General features: G+C 36.2%; 1 protein-coding gene across 12 annotated transcripts in view; it reads right to left on the reverse strand.

Annotated features, from left to right (window-relative positions):
- The window catches only part of RAPGEF2 (Rap guanine nucleotide exchange factor 2), a 249,298-nt gene that overhangs the window by 192,845 nt on the left and 30,574 nt on the right, over nucleotides 1–25,879 (reverse strand). For 7 of the 12 annotated variants that reach the window (XM_045464261.1, XM_045464195.1, XM_045464249.1 and 4 more), the window contains exon 1: nucleotides 18,084–18,188. The exons of the other annotated variants lie outside the window; for them this stretch is intronic. In XM_045464261.1, coding sequence (XP_045320217.1) covers nucleotides 18,084–18,173 — 90 coding nt within the window. In that variant the 5' untranslated portion in view covers nucleotides 18,174–18,188. Of the gene's footprint in view, nucleotides 1–18,083; nucleotides 18,189–25,879 lie in introns of those variants that run through there. 12 annotated transcript variants of the gene reach the window in all.

The following is a 25,879-nucleotide window of genomic DNA, read 5'->3' on the forward strand; positions in this document are numbered from 1 at the left end:
TTCTATTTTCAATGGCATGGACAGTTTCAGGCCATCCCCCTTTCATCATGCTTATCATAAGGCACTCCAAACAGTTGTTTAGGTTGTTCTGCTCCCCTGGTGAAAAGCTTCCATCGATCACCAAATTTCAGGCTTATCACATCTGCATTCAGTGCTGCTACACTCTGTACCCGAGGTCCTGTCCCAGCCTTCTCCCACTCTTCCTCTGCTCCAACCTCTACTCGGATGGCTCTTCTGCCCAGCAGCATGCCGTGCAAGACGCGTGCCTCCTTCTGCCTGCACATGTCCAATGCCCAATCCATCCTGATGGGCATCGCAGCTCACGTCCTCTGGGAAGCCTTTTCAGACCACTCTTACCGCTCTACCTTTCCCTAATATCCTATATATTTAGTAATCCATCATTCATAAGTAACTTACCATATGTTCGTTTGTATTGTTGGTATTTTTTAACATATATATGAAATAACTGTGGGAACAAGTCAATACAGGCAATACTCAATAAAGACCGTATACTCCCAGAGAGGTACCATGTCTTATACTTCTTTATCCCTATAATCCTTAGGAAATGTCTAGAATTACTGAAATCCAGAATCTGAGTGGCAGAGGGCTCTACACCTAGTAGTTACACTAAATTTTGTAGTTTAACTGTTCCTGAGACAGAGAGAGATCAACAGTGATCACACTAAGATCCCAATGCAGAAGGTAAGTAAGAAAGTGTGTCTGGTCGCTATTATCTGAAAATAAATATGTCTTTCCTCTAGAAGCACTCACCCCTCTCACCCAGCAGCCCTCCACCTCCACCACACCTCACTGCCTGAGCTTCTAAAGGGGTTGTTTGGTTTTAATTTATGTCTCTGCTCTCTTCCTTACCTCTTTAGAGCACTAATCCACGTTTGGCCAGTTCCCACTTCCTGATTATTTTTTTCTTCAATTCTTTTGGTTTTTCTCTTTAATCCCATGATTTTTTTTTTTTTCAAATCTAACACAATACCCATGGTTCACACGGTTTAAGTGTCTGACATGCTGAAATAGAAATACCTGTGCTTCTACTCACTCTGACATGAATTCTTCACTAATGATAACTTGAGTTTGAAAACCCTTAGGCAAAGCGAGGATACACGAAATTCTATTCATGTATACACACATAATATATAGAAAATCATCGCCAAACCCAGATTTGAACTGTATGTTTTCCTCTAAGTTAAAAACATACTGATTTTAAAATAGCAGTGGTACCAGGAAGAATTAGAACTTTGTACCAGGTGGCCTGTTCTAAATGTTCTCATCGAGGCAACACTACTTTAAACAAGACTCCTTTATAAGTCATCATTTAATTAATATCCAAGTACCTTGAGAACCAATAATAGTTCAACAAACCAGCTGGAAATCCAATATCAGATATAATTACTCACAGCTGGCTTTATTCAACTGATGTCATATTAAATAAACTTATCCCACAGACCTTTTCCCCTCCCCCCGCCAGGAAAAAAAAAATTCCTTCAAGAAACATAGAAGGCTCTTTGTGTTGTCTTATTTTTTTTTAAGTTTGCAGAATATATTCCAATATTAAAGATTTTCAGCAAGTGCACATAGTAGTAACGATTTTCAGTAGAGCACATTGTTATTTTTTGTACTATTCTCTGTGCTTGCAATACTTCAGACCCTGGGAGCTTTGTTTTCCTTAAGACTAACATAAAAATACAATGAACATCTGTATTTTTATCTGGCATTCAGTTTACTGTTTCGATATCAAGCTCTATCTGTAATTTTTGTAGAGATGTCATGTCTCAACAGCTTAGTAATATGAATTATCAAACAAAAATACTGGTTTCAAACCTACTGTTTTTAAGACAATATTTAAAACGTTTTACTATATTGTACTACCCATGGTGTACAAAGAGTAACTTCTTTATAAACAATAACTACTACCCATTATATTCCAGGCATTGGGCTGGATGTTCTATACCTATTGTCTCTAATTTCCATAACTCCCATCTTCCAGTAGGGATAAATACCTATTAATCAGCTATCTGTTCTGGAATAATATGGCACAAATTTGAAAACAAAACAAAAATTAAGCACTTTACACAGCTCAGCAAAGTGGTGCCCAAGTCACCAGAAATGCTTCCTATCTGAAGAGGTGTTAACAAGTAAGAGGGTAGCAAGTAACAAAAGATTATACTTTCATCTTACAGTTATATCTGTAGTTATACATATAGGCAGTGCCTACACTATGGCATTAAACCTATTTACTTCTTCCCTCCCCGAGTACTCTGTCTGGAAACAATATTACAAGGAATGACAGAAGCGACTACTGAAATGCATTTTGTAATATGCCTCGCAGGGTAGCACAGTGGGTAGGAGACTGAGCTCTGGTACCAGGCTGAGTTAAAACCAACAGCTCGGCCATGTGCATGTTTTGAACTATGGACAGAGTAACTTACTCTGAGAGTCCGTTTCATTTGAAAAATGGTGGTGAATGCTCAACCCATACGGCTGTTGTGAGGATTAAATGAGATAATGCCAGCAAAACCCTCAGGGGCTATTTTGATAGTTGGGAGGCATAATGTACAGATATAGACAGAATATATGTGGGTTCTCTCCTCCAGGTTCATTAATATTTACAACAACCCAAATTTTAAGTGTAAAGATTTAAAAGTATGCTTCCCAGGAGGTTGAAAACTACTTTCTAGTAACAATTACGACAGTTATCAAAGATGAATTTTTTCAATATAAAGACTCCCAGATTTTCAACAAACATTTTGAAATGTGTCAGAGATACATATAATGAGCAGAATGGAAACCTTAAGTTTGTTGCATGCAGCCTTCTGAGGTTTCTCTCCAGAATTTTAAAATGCGTGCTTTAAAAACTTATGAAAGTTCAGAATATATTGGGGAGATAATCTAAATTACTATCTCTCTCAAAAAACAAGTCTTAATTGCCTCAATTAAGCAACCATTGTATTTCTGAAAGGTATTCCCTTCTTGATTTATTCATCAAACCTGACCACACACCAGGGATCAAATTTAACATGTATGAAGATAAGCAATTATCTATGGCTAAGATTAACAAATTATCACAATTGACATCACAATCAAAATCATTTCTTTAATTCAAAAGAACACTTTCATGAAACAAAAACTACAAGGGAACTACAAATTATATATATGATGCAAACTTCTGAAAACATAATTTAACTATTTTAGAAGAAAACTACCTCCAAATAGTTAAAATTTAACCACCTGCTTTCTAAACCCAGCATCACAAAAGAAATTCATTATAATATTCAATTTTACTAATATTTTTTTACAAAATTCAACTTCACTAACAATTTTTAATTCATATTGAGCAATCAATCTTTTTTTTAAATTTTTTTAAGTGTATTTATCTGGAGAGAGACAGAGACTGCATGAGTGGGGGAGGATAAAGAAGGAGGGAAAGAGAGAGAGAGAGAGAGAGAGAGAGAGAGAGAGAGAGAGAATCCCAAGCAGGATCCACGCTGTCAGCACAGAGCTCGATACGGGGCTCAAATCAATGAACCAAGAGTTAAATGCTCAACCAGCTGAGCCACCCAGGTACCCCTGAGCAATCAATTTCTAAGAAGTTAACACATGTATCTTAAAATGTTTAGAATGCAGGGGGTCACCTGGGGGGCTGTCTGTCAAGCGTCCAACTCTTGATTTTGGCTCAGGGCAAGATCCCAAGGTTGTGGGATCAAGCCCCAAGTCAGGCTCCACACTGAGCCTGGAGCCTGCTTAGGATTCTCTCTCTCTTTCCCTTTGTCCCTCTCCCCTGCTCACTCGCTCAATCTCTCCCACATAAAAAGTGTTTAGAATGCTACACAACAATCCAATTTTATGATTATATCCAAGATTTTTTTAACCATATACATGAAACAAGGTCCTCAATCAAATTGTTATCCTTTTTTTCTCCTCTCCTCATGATTTTCTCCAGGGTAATCACATTACCTATTCAAAAACACTGATGTATTCAAAACTTATAAAGAAATTTAATTTCTAATTAGTTCCAAATACGTAATCACAAGGAATTAGCAGAAAACAAAAAGTATGCCATAGGAGACATTATTGAAGAAATTGTTGCAATTTTTTAAATAATTTTTTAATGTTTATTTATTTTAAAGAGAGAGACAGGGGCGCCTGGGTGGCGCAGTCGGTTAAGCGTCCGACTTCAGCCAGGTCACGATCTCGCGGTCCGGGAGTTCAAGCCCCGCGTCAGGCTCTGGGCTGATGGCTCAGAGCCTGGAGCCTGTTTCCGATTCTGTGTCTCCCTCTCTCTCTGCCCCTTCCCCGTTCATGCTCTGTCTCTCTCTGTCCCAAAAATAAATAAACGTTGAAAAAAAAAAATTAAAAAAAATAAAAATAAATAAATAAATAAATAAAAAATAAAGAGAGAGACAGAGAGAGAGACAGTGAGCAGGGGAGGGGCAGAGAGGGGGGAGACACAGAATCTGAAGCAGGTTCCAGGCTCTGAGCTGTCAGCACAGAGCCCAATGCTGGGCTGGAACTCCTGAACTGTAAGATCATGACCTGAGCCAAAGCTGGAGGCTTAACCAACTGAGCCACCCAAGTGCCCCAGAAATTGTTGCAATATTTTTAACTTTTAACTCTCAATATGGATAAGTAAACTCCACTTGGATATTAATTCCTGCCTTGTACCTGGAAAGTTTTATTGTGAAAAGAGAGAAAGGAGATGATTTACCAGACTGCATAGATAGAGCCTGCATTACAAATTCACTTAAATCAAGTCTACTTCTTTTTGGACCCAGTACTTTAAAGCACAGACTAGCAAGGATGCCTGGGTGGCTCAGTTAGCTAAGCATCTGACTTTGGCTCAGGTCATGACCTCACAATTTGTGAGTTTGAGCCCCACATTGGGCTCTACGCTGACAGTGAGGAGCCTGCTTCTCTCTCTGATCTCCCTCTCTCTCTCTTCCCCTCCCTCACTCTTGCATGTGCACAGGCTCTCTTTATCAAAAATAAGTAAACAAAAAATAAATAAATAAAGCACAGACTGGCATGCTGTTAGCATGTTTTCATCCATGTTGTTTGTTGCACATAGAAAAAGGTAAACTGCATACTGCATTAACTTAAGGATGTACCCAACTCTAGTCTAAGCTCTCTGGGCTTCAATGCAGTTGATCTGAAGTAGACTTTCTTCACATGTGTGCTACTGAAATAAATTAAATGAACACCCGGTAGCCATAGTCCCAACACCATCAAGGATATTCCTGTCTTAAGAGGGGGACTTTAAAATCAAAGAGGATGTTTGAGGCTTTGTTCCACCATTTACCTTGAGCAAGTTCCTCAATTTTCCTCATCCATAAAATGAGGATAAAAATAGAAGTATGTTCTTCATTGGGTTTGAGATGATTAAACTTGCTTAAATATTAGCTATCATTAAGATCTCATATAGAAGCATGATTATCAGTTATTGACAGGAAGTAGCAGGGAAGAATCAATTGGTAAAAGGTACATTTCATAGGATAAATAACAAGTTAGACGTGTCCATCTATGGTATACTGGACATAACAAAAGACTTTTTTATAAAGTCTTTTACACAACTAGAATGCTAACGTAAAGCTGAACAAAGTTTCTTGATGAAAACCTATTAAACTAAAAAATAATGTGAGTGTCCAATTAATATGACTCCAATGCCACATTTCATACTTAGATAATAGGGTTAAAATGGATGCTCTTCTTTACAGATTAATAAAAGCTGGGTTGGAGGGACAGCGATAATGCCTGTGTTGTAACTGCCTTGCATTTTTCCACAGGAGCATTCACCTGATGATCTGAGGACAAGACTCTCCGTGTCTCCTAAGAAAAAGGATACAGCTGTTTCCATCTGTAAGTGGGGCACTGCTCTACAAGTTGACAACACTACTGTTCACACAGCCAATTAAAATTCTTTCCACACTGCTAATGAAGAGTTCCAGTTGCAGTTTTTAAATTCGGCTAATTAAAACAAAAAAAAAAAAAAAAAAAAAGGAGCAAAACTATTTAAGCCATAAGGAAGTACCTGACAAAAGAGGAAAAAAAAAAAAAAAAAAAAAAAAAAAACCACAGAAAGTAATGAATGGGTTGATAAATAAATGGGTGGTTCCACTATGGCCTAGCCAATGTACATATCCTTTCTAAATAACAGACCTCTCAAATTTTGAAGTCTGGAAAATATAATGCTTCAAATTTAACTTGCCATAATATATACAAAAATAATTTTACAGTGGTCAAACTTGATTCTGAACTATGTTTTTATCGACCTCTTGGACAACAATAACACTATGCTTAGTTTTCTTGGAAATACCGTAGACTGACCCCATTACAAGTCCCACAATCAAAAGAAAATTCTCTGCACAGATTCAGGCAACACATTTTTCTCAAGAGACTAATAATCACGCCTTGCCACTTTTGCCATATGGTGGAATCTGAACTTAGGAATTCTTACTCGTAGAGTGAAAGGAGGAGGATGCAAAATATAAACAGCTGCATGATCCAGAAGGACAAAGGCTGAAGGAGACTCTGCAAATAGACACTGCCAATGACAGAGGTGGCAGAGGACAACAATAAAGAGAACACATTTTGGCATCAGAACCCAGCCGCAATCCTGACTTTGCTATTTACTGCTGGGAGATACGGGAGAGTTACTTCACACTACTGAACTTAAAATTCACCATCCATAAACTGAGAATAATATCTACACTCTATAGAGCTGCTGTGAAAATCAAGATAATGTATATTAAGCACTTACTCACTGGCTATTATACAAGCTATTGCTATTATTTCAAATTTAAGGGGGAAAAGTTTGGCCAGACTCCATGATGCCAACCAAGACTGAAACTTGAGGAAGGGATTCCAGCAAGGTGGCCAGTGACAGTTTTGGCTTCCTTCAAGTTTTCAGATCCTATTTAGCAAGCACTATTAGTAAAAATTGAATAAAATTGTACAAAATGAGCAAACTGAGAAGACTTAGTTTTGTGTGCTTTTCCTTCCTTTTTTTTTTTTTTTTTTTTTTTTTTGAGGGGGGTGGGCAGAGAGAATCTTAGGCTCCACGCACAGTGTGCCCGGAGCCCCACTCCAGGCTCCATCTCATGAACTGAACCATGAGATCATGACCTGAGCTGAAATCAAGAGTCAGATGATTCACCGACTGAGCCACCGAGACACCCATCGTCTGATAATCTTTTAAGTGTTGTCAAGAAAGATGGTTTAGGTACTGCTCCCGTGGAAGACTGGCGATTAACCAGATAATCCTAAAGTCCTTCCAGACCCGGGACACAAGAAAGAGAACCAAAGGACAGTCTCACATGCCTTCCTTTTCTTTTTGTTCAAATATAATCTACATCTGTATCTATATTTATACCTAAGTAATACTATTTTCCAAATAAGGAGGACAATGAAAAATAAAAGAACACTGAGCTGAAGTTCCTATAATTTATTACTGGATGGGGAGTGAAGAGGGGGAGGTGCAGGGAATAAGCAGGAACTTTCCTTCTTCTCACTTTTGGCAAAAATGCAATGCAGACACTCTTAATAAAAATTATAAAAACCTGCTAGTTTATTTTTTTTTCTGCTTTAAGAATAAAATACTACCAACTTTCAATAAACTCTGAAATTCTGAATAAACAAATTGGGAGAATAACCAATTGGCAAAATTTTTAAGTGATACAACCACAGGTCCCCTCTGCTAGTACTACTACAGACACTTCATTATGCTTTGCTATCACTGCCACCTGCCTCATTCCATACTCCAACTCCTCTAAAACCCAGGTTCCCTACTCCAACCATCTTGCCACTGCCATTAACTCAAAAGGAAAGGAAAAAGGTGGTGGAATGGCTTCAACTACTTAAGGGATTGTCACAGGAGAAAGGTGATTCCTTTCGTAGAGAAAGAAACTCTAGTAGCAAATATATGTTGGGGGTCTTTTTTAAATTCCTAAAGGGAAAGTTGGTATTTTAAAGGACAAGGGAAGTCATGGCCTTAATACAAAGACTAAAGTTGTTATCTCTTGGGGGCGCCTGGGTGGCTCAGTTGGTTGAGCATCTGACTTCAGCTCAGGTCATGATCTCACGTTCGTGGGTTCCAGCCCCACATCGGGCTTTGCGCTGACAGTTCAGAGCCTGGAGCCTGCTTTGAATTCTGTGTCTCCCTCTCTCTGCCCCTCCTCTGCTTGCACTCTTTCTCTCTCAAAAAATAAAACGTTAAAGAAAACAAAAAATAAAGTTGTTATCTCTAAAGTTTACCCTCCATCCTAAAGAGTGGATTTGGTGAAGAATTCCTTTTCACAAATAGATTATAAATACCAAGGTCAACAAACCTTATATTGTTGTAAAACCTGTTCGTCTAAAAAGCCGTTCATTCATGTTGGCCAGCAGGTATAGTCAAGTTAAGTCAAAGGCATGGCTTTGAAACCCTAGAAACCATTTTAAAAGGTCATAGGCTTATGATTCCCAAACTGGAAAGTAAAAAATACAATAAACACAAAATAATTCAGCAATAAAGTTTAGTATATATCAGCCATAGTAGATGAATACAATAAACACATAACTTAGGAATATCACCAATAATAGATGGAACATAATGGCCCTACCTCTCCCAGGTGTTTAGTAACAACCCTGCTGGCTTTTTTTTTTTTTTTTTTTTTTAAGACTGACACTGAATTGGTATACCCTGTAGGCCAGCATTTATATTGCTATTACATAGCAGTTTCATTCAGGCTCACTCAACTACATCTGAGATCCTTACAATAAAGGGCAAAGCTGCAGTCCTAACCTCATGGTTAATGGAGTCTGCATATGTTTACTGATATTTATAGATCATGAAGTTCCTTGTGAAGAAGGTACAATTGAGCATTATCTTTTCCTCACCTTGCATGGACAATGCGAGAATCTTGACTAGCCAAATAAAGTGAACAGCCAATGAACCAAGCTACAGGCCAACTAGGGAAACAGTTCCTAAATTAACTGAGCATCAGAGTCACGGGGTGAGCTTCTTAAATAATACATATTCCTGAGCCTCTCTCTCTAGTTGTACTAATTCTTTAACTCTGGAGACCTATGAATCTATATTTTTCATAAGCAGAATGCGTGCCTCCCCAACCCAAAGTAATTCTTATAGTCAGAGGAGTTGGGAAATATAGAAGGGAACACCTGAAGCAATCATTGGCTTCATATGGAGTGCAACTGGTTCCTTGTCAAAAGCACCTAATTACCATTGTACTTGCTAATCTTATGGTGTTAGATGACATTATGATACCAGAATTATGATTTTTCACATGGAGTATAAAAATCATGGTATTTGTTTACAGTAAGTCAGCTTTACAGCTATCATACAGTAACCTACCTAACCAAAGATGCCACAGACCAATTAAACTGAAACTGCTAACATAAGAAACCTTAATGATTACAGGAAGCTCTGACTTAAATTTTTGGAATAAATGTATATAAGTATTTGTTAGTACTTTAAAGAAAACAAAAAACACAGCATATTGGGACATGGTAGGCGTAGCCTGACTTGGGGATCAGGATTTCAATTTCAGCTTTCCTACAAAGAAGCAAATGACCAAACTTCCCTGAGTCCCATTTACAAAAAGAGGTAATAATGAGTTCATAGTTTTACCACAATTACATAAGGAATAGGTGTACCATCAATAAAAATCACAAACATATTTGAGCATCTGCCTTGTCCTAGAGACTACTCTAGGCTATTCTAACTACTTTTTATCAAAAATTTATCTCAAGTTGAATTATTTGTTTATAATTTCTCTTTCCCAGCTCTACCTAACTCTTCTCAGAATTCTAACCTAAAATGCAGCCATCATCCAAATTCAATTATTTGAGTTAGCAGTGTCAAATTCATTAAAATGACCTGTTTGAAAAAGGATCATTTTCAATCCTCAGAAGAGTCACATGAGGTAGATTAATCATTATCCCCTATTTTACAGATGAGAAAGTTCAGACAGGTATGTAACTTGCCCAAGTTCACACAGTTTGTAAAGGAAAGAAATAACCTAGCATTCTTAACCACTATGATAAATTCAATCTCTGCAGAATAAAACAACCACAAAAATAAATTTTGGTGCTTTCCTCCTAATCTCTAATTCAGGATCCTGGGTGATAAAAACAGATCTCATGCTTCCAATTAGGTTTAATACTCTTTCCCCAGCACAGTAAGTGAAATTGTCTCTTTAAACCATGTATCTACTCCATCTGGTTGGTCAAGGATATCCTGGTGTCTCTTGCCAATGTACATTTTTTTTTTTTTAATTCTCCATAAGCCAAAATTTCGAACTCAGAATGCTTTCTGCCTACTCTTTATTAATAATTATAATTTATATTAACAATAAATACAATCACCATTTTAGCTGGACTTAGAACTCCACTAACTTTATCCAAAGAGAGCAGTGAAAACCTGACAGCAAGCACAATTATCCTGCCTACTTTTGCATTTCTTGGTGGTTTAGAAGACAGCAATTCACATCAGGTAGTTTTCATAAGTTGGATGTTATTGAATCTAATAGTTAAATTTGGACAATGGCTACATTTTAAGTTAGAAGAGTTTGGTAGACCTGGAAAGGAGAAATTACACTCAACAACAACAAAAAATCAACTTGGTGATATAAATTTTTGACCGCCTGAAAACTCTGATTCTTTATATTTTAATTGAGGATATTTTTTTCAAAGGCTTCAGAGCAAGGAAATTAGAAAGTGACCATTTTCAAAGTAATCATTTAGCTTGTCTATACTTTATAACAACATATACAAGTAAAATACATTTTTTTCAAGATCAAAAATGCCCTTACTGTTAAAAATGAGTTCACCTTGAAGCATGAGGATGCATTTACTAATTAAATGCCACAGGTTTGCCAAAAGAGTACTGTTTTATTCCTTAAGAAGCAATCAAAGGCATATATGAAAACTGTCACATCTTCTGCAATATCATTCAAACTAATTCCAGGAGTTTCTCCTGTCCTAAAGAGTCAACTCAGGTGGGGAACAATAATGCCCAGTAAAGGCTCTACTAGAGAAACAGATAACATCACATCTGTTCCACTACCTGGAAATTTTTCCCACAAAGAAGCCCATTATCTCCTTTCCCTTAAATACGTTTCTTCTCAAGACAGAATTGTATTACTGAACATTCCCACCTTTGTTCAAAGTCAAAAGGAAGAAGAAATGCCTAAACATTCCATTTTCTAATCCTCTTGAATCATGTCAAAACAAGGAAGAGGAAATAAAAAGAAATGTTCAGAAGAAATTGTCAATCAAAATGGAAAATCAAAACGGCTAAGTTGGAATTTCATGCTGACTTTAAATGCTAGGTTTTTCAACTTTTTCCCACCTATGTAAACTTTTGTAAATCTTAAAAATCTGTCTCCCCTTTTAGTTTAAGGTTGTCTGTCTGTCCTCTATTTCCAATTTGAGAATCACTGTAGCCACAACAGCTAAATGTTTCCCCATGTTAATTTCAATGGCTTATGTTACAGAAGTTACAGGATTTTCTGGATTTCAAATATCAAATATAATATATATTTATATTATTAATATATTATAATATTAAGTGTTTCATCCCTAAAAATTATGCTTTAAATAAATATGTAATCTATTAAAAAGTGGCATGTAGTGTATATTTATAAATAGATTATACAAATGACTGACTTCCTAGGCAAACAGAATTGTACCCATGGCACATGGTCTATCCTCATACCAATTACTATCAAAACAGAACATGTTTCACCCACTTAATCTAATGTAGAATCTTCCATAACAGTATAGTAACATGGAAAGAAATCTGACTACAATCTGGAATCAAAAACTAGCTGAGATTCTGAGCAAGTTACTCATTTCCTCTGGGTCTTTGATCCCAAATGTGTGTTCTAAAAATTGTTAAATTGGGGTGCCTGGGTGGCTCAGCTGGTTAAGCATCTAACTCTTAATTTCAGCTCAAGTCATGATCCCAGGGTTGTGGGATCTAGACCCAGGTCAGGCTCTGCGCTGAGCATGGAGCTTACTAAAGATTCTCTTTCTCTCCCTCTCTTGCATTCTCTCTCTCTCTAAAATAAAAAATAAATATTTATTTATTTAGAAAGTAAAAATTAAAATATAAAAATTAAATTAAAATTAAAAAATAAAATGGTTCAATCAAGGATCTCTAAACTCTAAAATCCCCTAGTCAATCACTAACTCACCCTCTTACCAAAGTCCAGAAAGTTTACTGTACAAAAGTTCAAATATATCAAAAACAAAACCAAAAAAACCCAAATCTTCAAATATATCAACATAGCCAAATATCAATCACTAACTACTTCATCTTTTCTAAACACTAAAAGCAGTCACCTGTTTCTAGGGCAATCTGAATTTAAAACAAAGCTAAAACAAGAAACAAAGGTGACGTGAAACAAGAGATTACAAAAGAACGTGATTATAATCTGAGTTCAATGACACTAGACATATGTATTCTCCAAAGTACAAAGACAACTTTATGAGTGAAAGAATTTCAAAATATGGAAACACACACACACACACACACACACACACACACACACACACACAAGACAATGATGGTGAGGCAATATCATGTGACTCCTTTACTTCTTAGGAGTACTGAACAAGAATTGTGCTGGAAGAGAATTAACCTCTATTATTGTCCTTTCCAAATTCTACCTACCTAGTAAATTTTCTCACATTTTGCCAATACACTGAATCTCACTTTCTTCTCTAGTTCTAACATAAAACAGGATTATATACTGATCAATTGACGAAAAGGTTGTGACCAGAGGCTTGCAGGAACTAACCTTGTATTTCCCCTAGAAGCAATGGCTCACTATTTGTTAATTCAGGCTTCTCAGTAACTTCATAGAATATAAATACCACAATTAATGAGATAAATCAATACTAATAACAGTAACAATATAACTAATAACAAGATAATACTACTTGATGAATCTTCTCTTAGAATTTGCAAATTCCAGGGCAAAACCCAAAATATTTTAAGTAAAAACTCTAAGATTACAGAGGCAATTTTCTAGACCAAAATTCTCCCTGTGCCCAACTGTTTTTAGGATAAAATTAATGTTCTAAGTCATATCTGTTTGTGATAACAATGTCTCCTATGAACTCTGATTATTATTGCTCTAAAGCTTACAAGGGAGAAACTATCCAATCATAAATAATTCTATTTTATGAAATGTTTACACAAAATAGGACAGTCTAAAAGCAATTTTTGAGCACTGTTATTACCAATGTACACAGAAATAATCTATTTAGGAAAATAAACATTCCGAGTCATTCTCTAGTTATTTTTCATCACTTGTGTAAAATATTCTTTTAAAGGGCACCTGGGTGGCTCAGCGGTTAAGCATCCAACTTTGGCTCAGGTCATGATCTCATCGCTCATGAGTTCAAGCCCCGCCTTGGGCTCTGTGCTGACAGCTCAGAGCCTGGAGGCTGCTTTAAATTCTGTCTCTCTCCCTCTCTGCTCCTCGCCCGCTTATTCTTATTCTCATTCTCTCTCTCTCTCTCTCAAAAATAAACATTTTTTTAATTTAAATATTCTTAAATAAATAAAAAGAAGGGATAGATGGATGGGGACAGAAGAAGGAAGAAAACTAAAACTAATATTTTAACTAAATATGCTATCTTTTAAAGTGTCCAAAGTACAGTTTTAAGAGCCAGTTTAACTTATTCAATGAGTAGATATTTTAGCTCTTTTTTTTTTTCTTGCTCTCTATATTTTTATTTAAAACAGTATTTCCCAGAGTGTGTTTCATGATGATTCTGCAAAAGCATTGCCTAGTCAAATAAATTTGGAAAGTGCATACTCTACTCTCTCCTGCCTTACAGAGGCATGATGCTGAGCTGAAATTCAAGAGCTCCAAAAATGCTGCAGTAAATAAATATGTTTAATACAAAATTAATTTGGAGCCAAAAAATAATCTGACCATAACACCCTCTTTTCAAAAAACATAGCAACAGACATTTTATAAAATGTCAACATTTGACAAATAGGTTATAGAGAGAACTTGCATGAAATAAAACAATGTGTTCACAAGAATTAGGTTTACTTTGGTTTCTTCTGGACTTATTCTTGACAGTCCCACCGGAATGTAACCAATAAAATAGAAAAATGTTCATTCTACTACTGAGGTGATGTAATATGAAATCCTGATTCACTCCTGTACCTAATGCCTAAGTACAAAGCTAAGAATGGTTTACAACAAAGAAAACCATGAAAATCACAATGAAATTCCACTTTAAATGGAAAGAGTAGGTATTTAATAGGTAGTTATTAAACAAGGACCACGATATGTGTTACAGATATTTCAAAGTAGACAGAGGCAAAATGGAAATAAAATCAGGAAAAATAATCAGAAACTGCATCATATTAGAACCTCCCAAATAAGCAAATCACTTGATAGTTTCTACTTCTCTTTATTAAGGGTCGCCAACACTTCCTGATTCAAAATATAAGAAATGATTAAAAGTAAAAACTTTCTGAAAATAAATATAAGGAACTAGCATTTGCAACTTTCAACATCTATTCTTTCTTTATTGAACTTCACCTAACCATCTAATTTAACAGTAAAAATTAAGCCCTACGATTCAATGAATTCTACTATCTTCATAAATACTATTAAATGTAAATATACTTGAAGGGCTATTTTTAACATCAAGTGAGTGGTTCTCTAAATTTTCTAATTGAGAAAGCAATGTAACAATTTCTGGTATATGTCTCATCTAACATCTAATCAATCTTTTTTCTCTTTAAGCTAAAAGTAAGTTAAGCATTTTCCAACTTTTTTTTAATTCACAAAACAGATCTATTGTAGAAAAAAGTGGAAATATAGAAAATAAGAAATTTAAATTATTATAATCCCCTCGCTCAGAAACAAGGTTTTTAGAGACTTTTGAAGGCCATTTATTAAACATATGTACCAAACACTACAGAAAACTGTTTGTTTAATTTAATCCTTCCAACTACCTGTAAATTGGTAATAGAATCTCTGTGAAGAAAATTAAGGCAATAAGAGGTTAGGTATCTTGACTAAAGTCACACACCTAGTAAGGAACAAAGCAAAAATTTGAACCTGACTCTGTTGAAGTGATTTCTAATCACATATGTATGTGAGCATATGGGTATATTTTTAAAAACTCAATTACAGTACACAGTCTGTTTTGTAGTCAGCTTTCATCACTGGCCTCTATTATAAATATCCTCAGGAAGTAAAAGACTACAAGATAGGCTTTCACTCTAAACTCTATTCATTCCACCAAGCCATTCATTTGAGATGTTCAAGTCCTTGCTTTTTCTCCTCCCCCCACCCCCCCGCTGCCGATTTCAAGCATGCTGCAATATACACCTGCCACCTGATAATGTGTGACCCTGGGCAAGTCATCTGACCTCTTTGAGCTTCTTGGGGTGCTGTGAAAATTGCGTAAGTCAAAAGGCAGAAGACAGCCTATACATTAAGCCAAATTAAGTTCAAATTAAGTTCAAATATCCTTAATTCCTTTCTTATGATAAATTCTAGACCAAAAAAACTGCTGAGTCAAAGGCCATGTACAGGCTTTTAGCGCATATTACCAAAGACCTTCCAAAAATATTATAAAATATTATGCTTACCACCCCTGTATGACAGTACCTGTTCCTTAAACTCCTAGGAAAACTGGGTGTTATTCATTGTAAAAATTTGATGACAAAACAAAAGTATTTCATGCAAACTGTATCTTTAATTTCTAGTGAAAATCACTTTTTCATATATTTTAGGCCATCTGTATTTCTTCTTCTTGTATTTCTCCATTTTTTTTTTTCTGTTCACTATTGATGTTTGCCTTTCTTATTGAGTTCTTTTAAGGGTAGTATCTTTGGTGCTGCAAGAAATTTTCCCCAATGACGTTTACTCATTAATGTTTAGTTTCAGATTAAAAGAAAAGGCTGGTTACAGGAACAGTAATGTGAAAAATAAAAAAGAACAATTTTTAAATGTTTATTTTTGAAAAGTGGGGGAGGGAAGGAGGGAGGGAGGGAGGGAGAGAGAGAGAGAGAGAGAGAGAGAGAGAGAGAGAGAGAATCTGAAGCAGGCTCCACACTCTCAGCATAGAGCCCGATGCGGTGCTCAAAATCACAAACTGTAAGAGTCTGACCTGAGCAGAAATCTAGAGTCAGATGCTTAACCAAATAAGCCACACAGACACCCCCCAAAAAAACAATTTTTAGATTAATGTTGCAAATGCTGTCTTTAAGGGGGAAAAAAAACCCAAAACTTTGTTTTAAAATAGTTTTAGCAGGTTTTGGAAAGTTCCTATATATAAACATCCATGCTCAGGTTTTTGTGTGGACATAAGTTTTCAACTTCTTTAGATAAATACCAAGGAGCATGATTGCTGGATCATATGATAGGCTATATTTAGTCTGTAAGAAACCGCCAAAACAGGGACCCTAGGTGGCTCAGTCAGCTAACCATCTGACTTCAGCTCAAGTCATTATCTCACGGTTCATGGGTTCAAGCCCTGCATCGGGCTCTGTACTGACAGCTCACAGACTGGAGCCTGCTTCAAATTCTGTGTCTCCCTCTTTCTCTCTGCCACTCTTCTGCTCGTGCTCTGTCTCTGTCTTTCAAAAATAAATAAATGTTAAGAAGGAAAGAAAGGAAAAAAAGAAAGAAAGAAAGAAAGAAAGTGCCAAATCATCTTCCAAATAGGCTGTGCCATTTTGCATTACCACCAGCAATGAGAGTTCATACTGTTCCAAATCCTTGCCAGCATTTTGTATTGTCAGTTATAGATATGGGCCAGTCTAACAGGTGAGTAGTGGTGTCTTGTTTTAATTTGCTTTACTCTGATGACGTTTCATGTGGAGCATATTTTCATATGTTTATTTGCCATCTGTGTATCTTCCTCGGTAACTGGTACTTCTAAAAATTGTCTGTTCTGTACCTGCACTATCCAATATGGTAGCCACTAGCCACATGTGACTATGAAATGCTTGCAAGTTTGCTGGTCCTAGTGGAGATGCTGTGTAAGTGTAAAATACACACTAGATTTTGAAGACCTGCTATGAAAAGAAGAAAGTAAAATAACTCAATATTTACTATTTACATAGCTTACATGTTGAAATGACAATATTTTGGAATATACTGGTTAAATAAACTGTATTGCAATGTTCAGTTTTACATTTTTTGATGTGGCTACTAGAAAATTTTAAATTATATGTGTGGTGTGCATTATATTTCTACTGGGTAGCAGTGATCTATACATATAGCCTATATTTTGATAACTGTATTGAGCAACCACTGAGTCCTAAACGGTACCTTCTGAATACTATCATGGTAATCAGGAAATTAAAAATAAGAGTTAAAAGAATCCAAGTTGTTTAGCAAGCAAAATCATCAACAGAATTTGATCAAAAGTATTTTTGCTTTTGTTTTGCTTTCTCTAAATATCCGAGGCCCAAAAATGTTACAAACAGTTTCTTACAATAGGAATGCTGTTATTTACTCTTCTGAAAAATGCATAACTTGAGGAGATAATCAAAGACATCCTGGAACTTGGCCAGGCTACAAGTACCTGGGTAATACATATCACAGCTCAATTTTGCCAGGTTGAAGATGTGAAGAGAAGGAATGACTGGAGGATACCTAAAACAATTTTTTTAAATAATAAAATAAACAGAGCTTGGTGGGGGGAAAAACGGCAGAACAGATTAAGGATAGCTTATGATCTAGCCTTAGCCAAATCAAAATTAAATGGAATCCTCTACTCCACAACATGGAAAGAATAGGGAAAAACAGAACTGAGGAGTTACAAAGAAGTACAATGGGAAAACACTCTAAACATCCAAAACGAAAGGACAAGGTTAACTGTGATACAATACACCAGCTAAAATAAATTAATCAGACATATATCAACACGAAGAGAACTCAAGAAATATGCGCGAGAAAAAAGCAAGTTGCATAATGATATAGGAAGCATGGTAGTAGTAAGATAACTTCAGAAACACAGAACACATATGAGTAAAAAATGACACATATGCAGTAAAAGAATAAAAACATCGCAAGGACACTCACCAAATTCCTGACAACAGTTGGTCTTCTCCTGAAAGGTAAGTGTATGAGACTAGAGAAGGAAAAAAGGGTTTTTCCTCTATACTGTTCCATTATTTCTATGTCAGACACACACACACACACACACACACACACACACACACACACACACACACACACACAGGAAAAAAGAACAAGCAAAAGGGAGATTGCAAAAAGACCAATGGGCTTCTGGCTACTGCAAAATGACTTCTGTGAACAAACAGACTCTACACATCTGGACTGCACTCCATTCTCACGGCACCCACACTCAACCCAATGTCATCTTCCTGTCTGTTATTAGAGGCTGCATTTATAGAATCTAAAGGTCTCCACGGCAACAACATGGTCTGTGAAAAAGGGAGGTATTTGTTCAGTCAGAGAAAACTCTGCCCCCCAAAAGCACCCTGCCCGTCCAAATAAACTCCAGAAAACAAAACATAAACAAAAAAGCCAGCAGGGTGCCTGGGTGGCTCTGGTGGTTAAACATCCACTCTTGATCTCCGCTCAGGTCAGGATCTCATGGCTCCTGAGTTTGAGCCACATTAGGACTCTGAGCTGACAGCGCAGAGCCTGCTTGGGATTCTGTCTCTCCCTCTCTCTGCCCTTCCCCCGCTCACACTCTCTAGCTCTCTCTGTCTCTCTCTCAAAATAAATAAATAAACTTTAAAAAAAAAGCGGGGAATACTTACTCCAAACAACTCACCCTTCATCAAATATCAATATTTGCTTCATCAAATAAGCAACTATGGAACATTTGATGAAGATGTTACCCAGAGTACTGTATGTAATATATCCTTGCAGCTGTACAAAATTTACAAAATTTGATCCAAGCCCTCAGTCAATGTAAAATATCACATGATTTTTACAAATCCTCCTTTTACTAATCAACTAGTTCTGGGCCCAGTGGAATATTTTGTACCAAAAAATACATTCCCCGTGAGTATACCATAAGATGGAGAAAATAAAACATTTCAAACGTATAATTTTTATGTGTCTCACTTTTATGTGTTTCCATTAAGTTTTCACATAATTCCTGGGACCCAAACAAGGGAGAATTAAGATCTGAGTCAAGAGTAGCACAAACACCAACATTTTTCATCAACAAAATTAAAGGAAATTGGTATTTATTATACGAAAAAAATATTCTTAATCCTTGAAAAGTGCTCAAGGAAAATTTTTTAGTACTTTAAAATCAGCAGGTATTTATTTTAATAATATAGGCCCAATCTTACAAATGACATTTGTTCTTCTTAACGACTTAAACCCAATCTTACACAGTGCTTAACAGCACAAGTTCCAGAACAGGGTCCCTGGATTCCAACATCAGCTCTACCATTTAACACCTATATCAGCCCTGACAAGTCACAGCACTTCCAAAGCCTCTTCTGAAAAATGGGATATGTTCTTTACATAACACAGTAAAATGTTTCACACAGAAACTATTCAGTAAATGTTTGCTATTAGTTATTACTTTTTAAATTAGCCATTGCTTTCCGTTATTTGAAAAACTGGAAACCAAAAAATAAGGGCTCTTTTTAGAACTATATGTTTTCAGCAATCTTATTTATTAGCAATAACTTACTCAGTTTACCCTTTCATGCCCAAATGCACTTTGTATTATTTTTGCATGGGTTTGGGTTGGTGGGATTTGGGTTTTTTTTTTTTTCTTTTCTTTTTAATAAACCATGAAGTATTCCAGCAAATCCACCCTTCCTCCATAGCAGCTGTTGTGTGAAACTGACTCATGAAATGTAGATGTAGAAATGAAATATCTGATCATCTGGTCCCATCCACTTGCCAACGTGCCAGTAGGATTTTTCCATCCTATAATTTACTTTCAAATATTGCAAATAAATTGCTTATTGGTTTTGTCAGAAATCAATCTGGATTCATTATACATTAGAAAAAAATGTTCCTCATTTGCCAAAGCTATAAATCCATTACCTTTTAATTGTAACAAAAAGGAAAAAAGAATAAAACAAGCTATTACCATGATTTTTAACATTCTTAGTGGCATTAAGGAACTCTTCTTGCTTTCAAAATCAAAAAAGAAAAATAAATATCCAAATTAAGTCATTTTTTTTCAACTGCTCTTTATAATGTTCTTTGCTAAAAAGAATAAAACTGTTAAACCTATCATCTTAGATGTATACAACATGGAAAAGATGTTTGGTCATACATACTCAGAAGGTACAGGGAATTCTTTATGTCTTCCATGCCCCCAACCAACAGTAATACAATGAGATGAGCATTTCTCCTGTGTTATAGAGGAGCTAGGCTTTCAGGATTCCATGGTTTGTTGGGCGGTCTCCACTTAAAACGAAGCATTTCTTATTGGTATACAGGTAAACTGGTTAAAACTGCCTTCAACATTACCCAGTAAACATATGAAAATATATTTAACCTCACTTAGAATCAAAAAATCTTATCTGAACACTGTGATATAATTCTTCACTTCTCAGATTGGCAAAATTAGAAAAGTTTAATGAAAATCCATTGTTGGCATAGGTTTTACACACTGTTGGTGGAAATACAAACTGATGCAGTTTTTTCAATGAGCCATTTGGCAATATACTTAGACTTGGTAACTCTACTACCAGATATCTAATCTATGTATCTGTTCCACAAACACATATACACACATGTACAAAGATATTCACCACAACATTATTTGCCAGGGGGGACATGGAATCTAAAAAAATCCTAAATGTCCACCCTTGGGGGCTGCTGAGATAAATCACGATGCAGCCAGGAGAACACTGTACAACCTCTGTACAGAACATGGCTGACCTCGGGATCATCTCACAGGCATTCTGTGTAAAAGAAAAGGCAAGAATTATATGTATAGAATGATTACACTTGCGTGCGTGCGAGTGTGGGTGTGTGTGCTGTAGGATCACAAAACATTTTTCTCAGTATATAAAAACTTATTAGAGACTTTGGGATGGTGGTATACAAGAGAGACTTACTTTTACTTATGTTGTTTTAGATGATGTTTTAGACTGTTTGCATTTTTTTAATTAAAAAACGTATTTCTAGGGGCACCTGGGTGACTCGGTTGAGTATCCAACTCTTGATTTCATCTCAGGTCATGGTCCCAGGGTCGTGGGATAGAGGCCGACATCAGGCTCTGTGCTGAATGTGGAGCCTGCTTGAGATTCTCTCTCACTCTCCCTCTGCCCCTCTCCCGCTCAAGCTCTGTCTAAAATTTAAAAAATAAAAAAATTTCTAGAAAAAAATTTGACGCACAAAACATATTCATCATCACGGCCTTTAAGATCTTCCATTAGACATTAAATTGGCATTATGAATGTTAAATACTCTCCCTCTCAGCCTCCGTCTGCTTAAATAACGTGCCACTCTTGATTTTGTTTCCTACTTTGCCTACTAGGGAATTATCACTGAGACCCTTTTCCCATACTGAGCCCCCATAATTAGAAGAGCCTTCCACAACACTACATTGCTTATCCAGGTCTCCATTTTCCCAGCCCACAGCAAATCCTGAATTCTCTGATATTTTTAACACTTACAGCTGTCACCGCCCAAACCTAATATTTGGCAATTACAGAAGAAACATCCCAAAAATATTTTTAAGAAATTGTAGTATCACCGGAATTAATATATGCCTTCCAAAAATAACTGCTTTGGAAGAGAAAAGTAAGTTCAGGTTGGTTTCCTCTTTATCTGCTGGGAGTTCCAGGAGGGGAGAGTGCTTTTTAAATATAATAACTAGCATTTTCCCAACTTTCTTGAATACATATAAATATGTAAATATAAAAACATGTGGCTATACTAAAGAATATGAAATTCTACTAACCATTCTAAATTATACCTACCACCCAAGTGAAAAAGTACCTTTCAGTATAAAGTATTGAAAACACAGAGGTTAAACACAAGGCATTAGCCTGTGAAAATACAACTGAATTAAATTGCAGAACTTAAATCTGCAACCTGCAATCCCAGTAGAGATCATTTGTCATCCATAGTATTAAAGCAATGAGAAAAAAGACAATGTGGCACTCCATAACACTGCACATTCTTAAAAAGGTACTCATAATGATGGAATATTCCACTAAAATTCTCAGAGCATGGGCTTCTATTTCCCTTTCTGTCTCTTAGGGTGCCTGGATGGCTCAGTTAGTTAAGCTTCTGAATCTTGACTTCCACTTGGGTCATGATCTTCCAGTTTGTGAGTTCGAGCCCCGTGTCAGGCTCCGCACTGACAGTGCAGAGCCTGCTGGGGATTCTCTCTCCCTCTCTCTCTGCCCCTCCACCACTTATGTTCGCTCACTCTCGCTTTCAAGAATTTAAAAAAAATTTTTTTAATCTGTCTCTTAGCACGCATTTCCTGTTTACTGGACTTCAGTCTTCCTGCTTAAAGACTCCACCCCACGGTGTGACAAAACTAAAAACTTGAAGGAATCCATTTTTAGCACATTTACTTAGGTATTTTCTATTTAATCAACAGGATATAACATTGTTTGTGACTGGCAAAAACCTGTCCACTTTGTTCATGGTCCATTAACACTAAACAAAGGAAAATCTCTTTAACAAAACTTACATGAAAAAAGATAACTTTAGAATAATTTGGAGCTTAAGATCCCTCCAATATTCGTATTATTGGATTTTAAATTACCATAATAGCCTTTAAAGAAAAAATTAAAAGTACTCTGTATATTTTGGGGATTTGGATATATAATGACAGGAAATGTTGCTCAAAATGCCTTAGGATTTTTTCTTGTTCTATGCTCCAAATATGTGTTTTACACTGTGTAAGATGCTCTTCTCAAAGCCCTAAGTATTATAGAATTATACTTTCGAATGACATTGAGGAAAGTGTATAGAAGAGGCTACAGAGGAACCAACAATCCTTTCAACAGAAACAGTTATGGTGTCTGTCATTTGACACCTGAGCATTAAATTTCCTTTCGTTCTTTTTCATACCACCTCATCACTTCCACAATTGTATGAATTCTTCTCCAATGAGTATTGCCTCCCTGAACTGTGAGTTGCCTGCACTCTTACTCATCTGAATATCTCAATGCACCTACTAGCACAGTGCCACACACACACATAAATGTGTTAAAAAAAAAAAAAAAAATAGTTGGCAAGTGACAAAGTACCTCAAGGGGGCAAGTATGCAGCTCCTAGAAGTTTACACTGTTATAATTTATGTTACATTCACCCATTCACTGAAAATGTACCAAATTGCTTGAGGCTCTATTTCATGGAAATTTTACAGTATTCTTCTATCCTACCAATTTCAACTCATTATTGTCTGGAAACTCCCTTCGAGCAGTAGTTATGCTGGGTATCCATTCAATGTGTGTGGACTAACTCTAAATTAGAACTACATGATTCATATCCTGGTCCTGTTACTTTTGGTTCAAGTGGTCTCAGACAACAGTTTTTAATGCTCCAGTGAAGTAGCAAATAAAGATGATAAAGATGGGATAAGATTATTACAGTGCATTTCCTAATCTTTTCAATCTACCAAACTCAAAATATAAAGTCAAAATCCCTTTGTCTTTATCATTAAAAAAAAAGAAAAAATAAAAATAGGAGGAAAATATTTTCTCTGAAGACATATTTTATTCCTTTATATGAATCCTTCTGCTTCCCAAATATGAAGTTAACTAACTGACCACAAGGGCAGTGAACCACCTACCTTTATTGGTGTATTAGAGTCTGTTTATTAAACTCAATGAGATTTTAACAGCATGGAATTCTGACAAGGTTTGGCCTGCATCCTAAGGTATGAATTTATTCTTGTTTCCTCCCCATACTGCCTAAATTTCAAAAGCTGAAAAGATAAAATTTTATTCAATGCGTCACTGAAAACTCTAACAAAACTATTGGTATCACAGGCTTTGTAGCTTTAGCTGGATAAAATGGACATGAAAATATGAGCTCTATACTTTCATACATTTTACCAAAAAGAAGAGAATACTCTATAGTAGTTAGATATTTTGGGTATGTAGACCCATTTGTATATGGATGTGTGTGTTTATCTCCATCTATATCAGATTACTGGTCCTTTCAGCAGGGTCAGGGTGGGATGAAACAGATATCAATGTAAAATATCTATGGGGATACCTCTTATGGCAATACCTCCCTAGAGAAAGCTTGTGTTGATGTAGCAGGCCACATTATGTGGTAAAATTAAGCCATATTCATTAAGGATCCACTAATTAGCAATTCAGTCTGTGCAAAAGTCAATTACACCACGAAAATGCTAAGCAAATTAATAATGCAATTAAATCTGTATGTGGGCACATCTTCCCTACTTATAAAAAGAATTTAAGAACCCTAGTACATTAGTTGAATGTTAATTACAACTGAATAATTTAATTCGCTAAAATCAATTCCATCAGGATAAAAAAACATTTTTAAAGTATCACTATTATTCTTTGTGCTTATAGCTAATGAGTTGCATGAATTTAATATTCTACAAGGTAAGCATCCCAGAAATTTAAACTGCCCTTCCCAGTAAACTTAAATCTTTGCATTATTTTTGCATTTTTCACAAAGTCACTCTCATTCCTAGAAAGATGCCTCAGGTACCAACACCTAAAACAAAATATGTTTTTCCAAACAAAAGGAAAATTGCAAAATAACCCCGTATTTAAACAGGCTACCATGGTAACTGTGTTCCCTCCCTCACTCCCACCAAATTCAAATGGTGAGGTTCTAACCCCCATTGTGACAACTGAAGATGGGGCCCTTAGGAGGTGATTACAGTTAGATGAGACCTTTAGGGTAGGGCCTTAGTCCAATGGGACTGGTGTCCTTTTGAATGAATGAGACAGGAGGGCCCTCTTTCTCTGAAGAGAGGAAAAGTCTATGTGAGAACACAGCAAGAGAGCAACCATCACCAGAAACCAAAGCAGTCAGAAACTGGATCTTGAACATCTAGCCTCCAGAACTGTGAGAAAATAAATTCCTATTGTTTAAGCCACTCAGTCTATCTTACCTTTGATCTAGGAACAAAGATGGCACTTTTGATGATAATGAGGGGCAAAGGTATGAGGGAACTGCCACTCAGATGCATGTTCTCCTTTTTAACATCTACATATTACTTCTTAACATCCACATACTTCCAGAAACTATTGCTTAAGAAGGGCAACTTATCATGACTTAATAAAGTTACATTTTATTAAAGTTCATTTGAAAGAAAGTACAGGGGCGCCTGGGTGGCTCAGTCGGTTAAGCATCCGACTTCGGCTCAGGTCATGATCTCGCGGTCCGTGAGTTCGAGCCCCGCGTCGGGCTCTGTGCTGACAGCTCAGAGCCTGGAGCCTGTTTCAGATTCTGTGTCTCCCTCTCTCTGACCCTCCCCCGTTCATGCTCTGTCTCTCTCTGTCTCAAAAATAAAAACAAAAACAAAATATATATATATATATATATATATATATATATATATATATGTATGTATTATTGAAAGAAAGTACAATGTATTTCAAATACCAGAAACTATTAGAATAAAATATATCATTAGACAAAACAGTATTGAGACTTGAATTTCAAGTCCATTCATCAAATATTGATTAAATCTCCTATCAAGCACTATGCTAGGCACTCACATCACTAAGAGCTTCCAACGATAGAGAGATTTCAGATGTGAGTTAAAAACCACTGAAGCCTTGGATTCCTATAGTCATCTCCCCTGTGTGCTCTAAATTAAACAAAAACACACAAGCCATTGTAGCCTTAAATCTCCAGCCCAGCAGACTCCAAACTACTTGCCTGAAAACAATTCCTTGGATCATAACTAAGTA

This window comes from Leopardus geoffroyi, chromosome B1, assembly GCF_018350155.1.
Source record: "Leopardus geoffroyi isolate Oge1 chromosome B1, O.geoffroyi_Oge1_pat1.0, whole genome shotgun sequence".
In the NCBI taxonomy this organism is placed as follows: Eukaryota; Metazoa; Chordata; class Mammalia; order Carnivora; family Felidae; genus Leopardus; species Leopardus geoffroyi.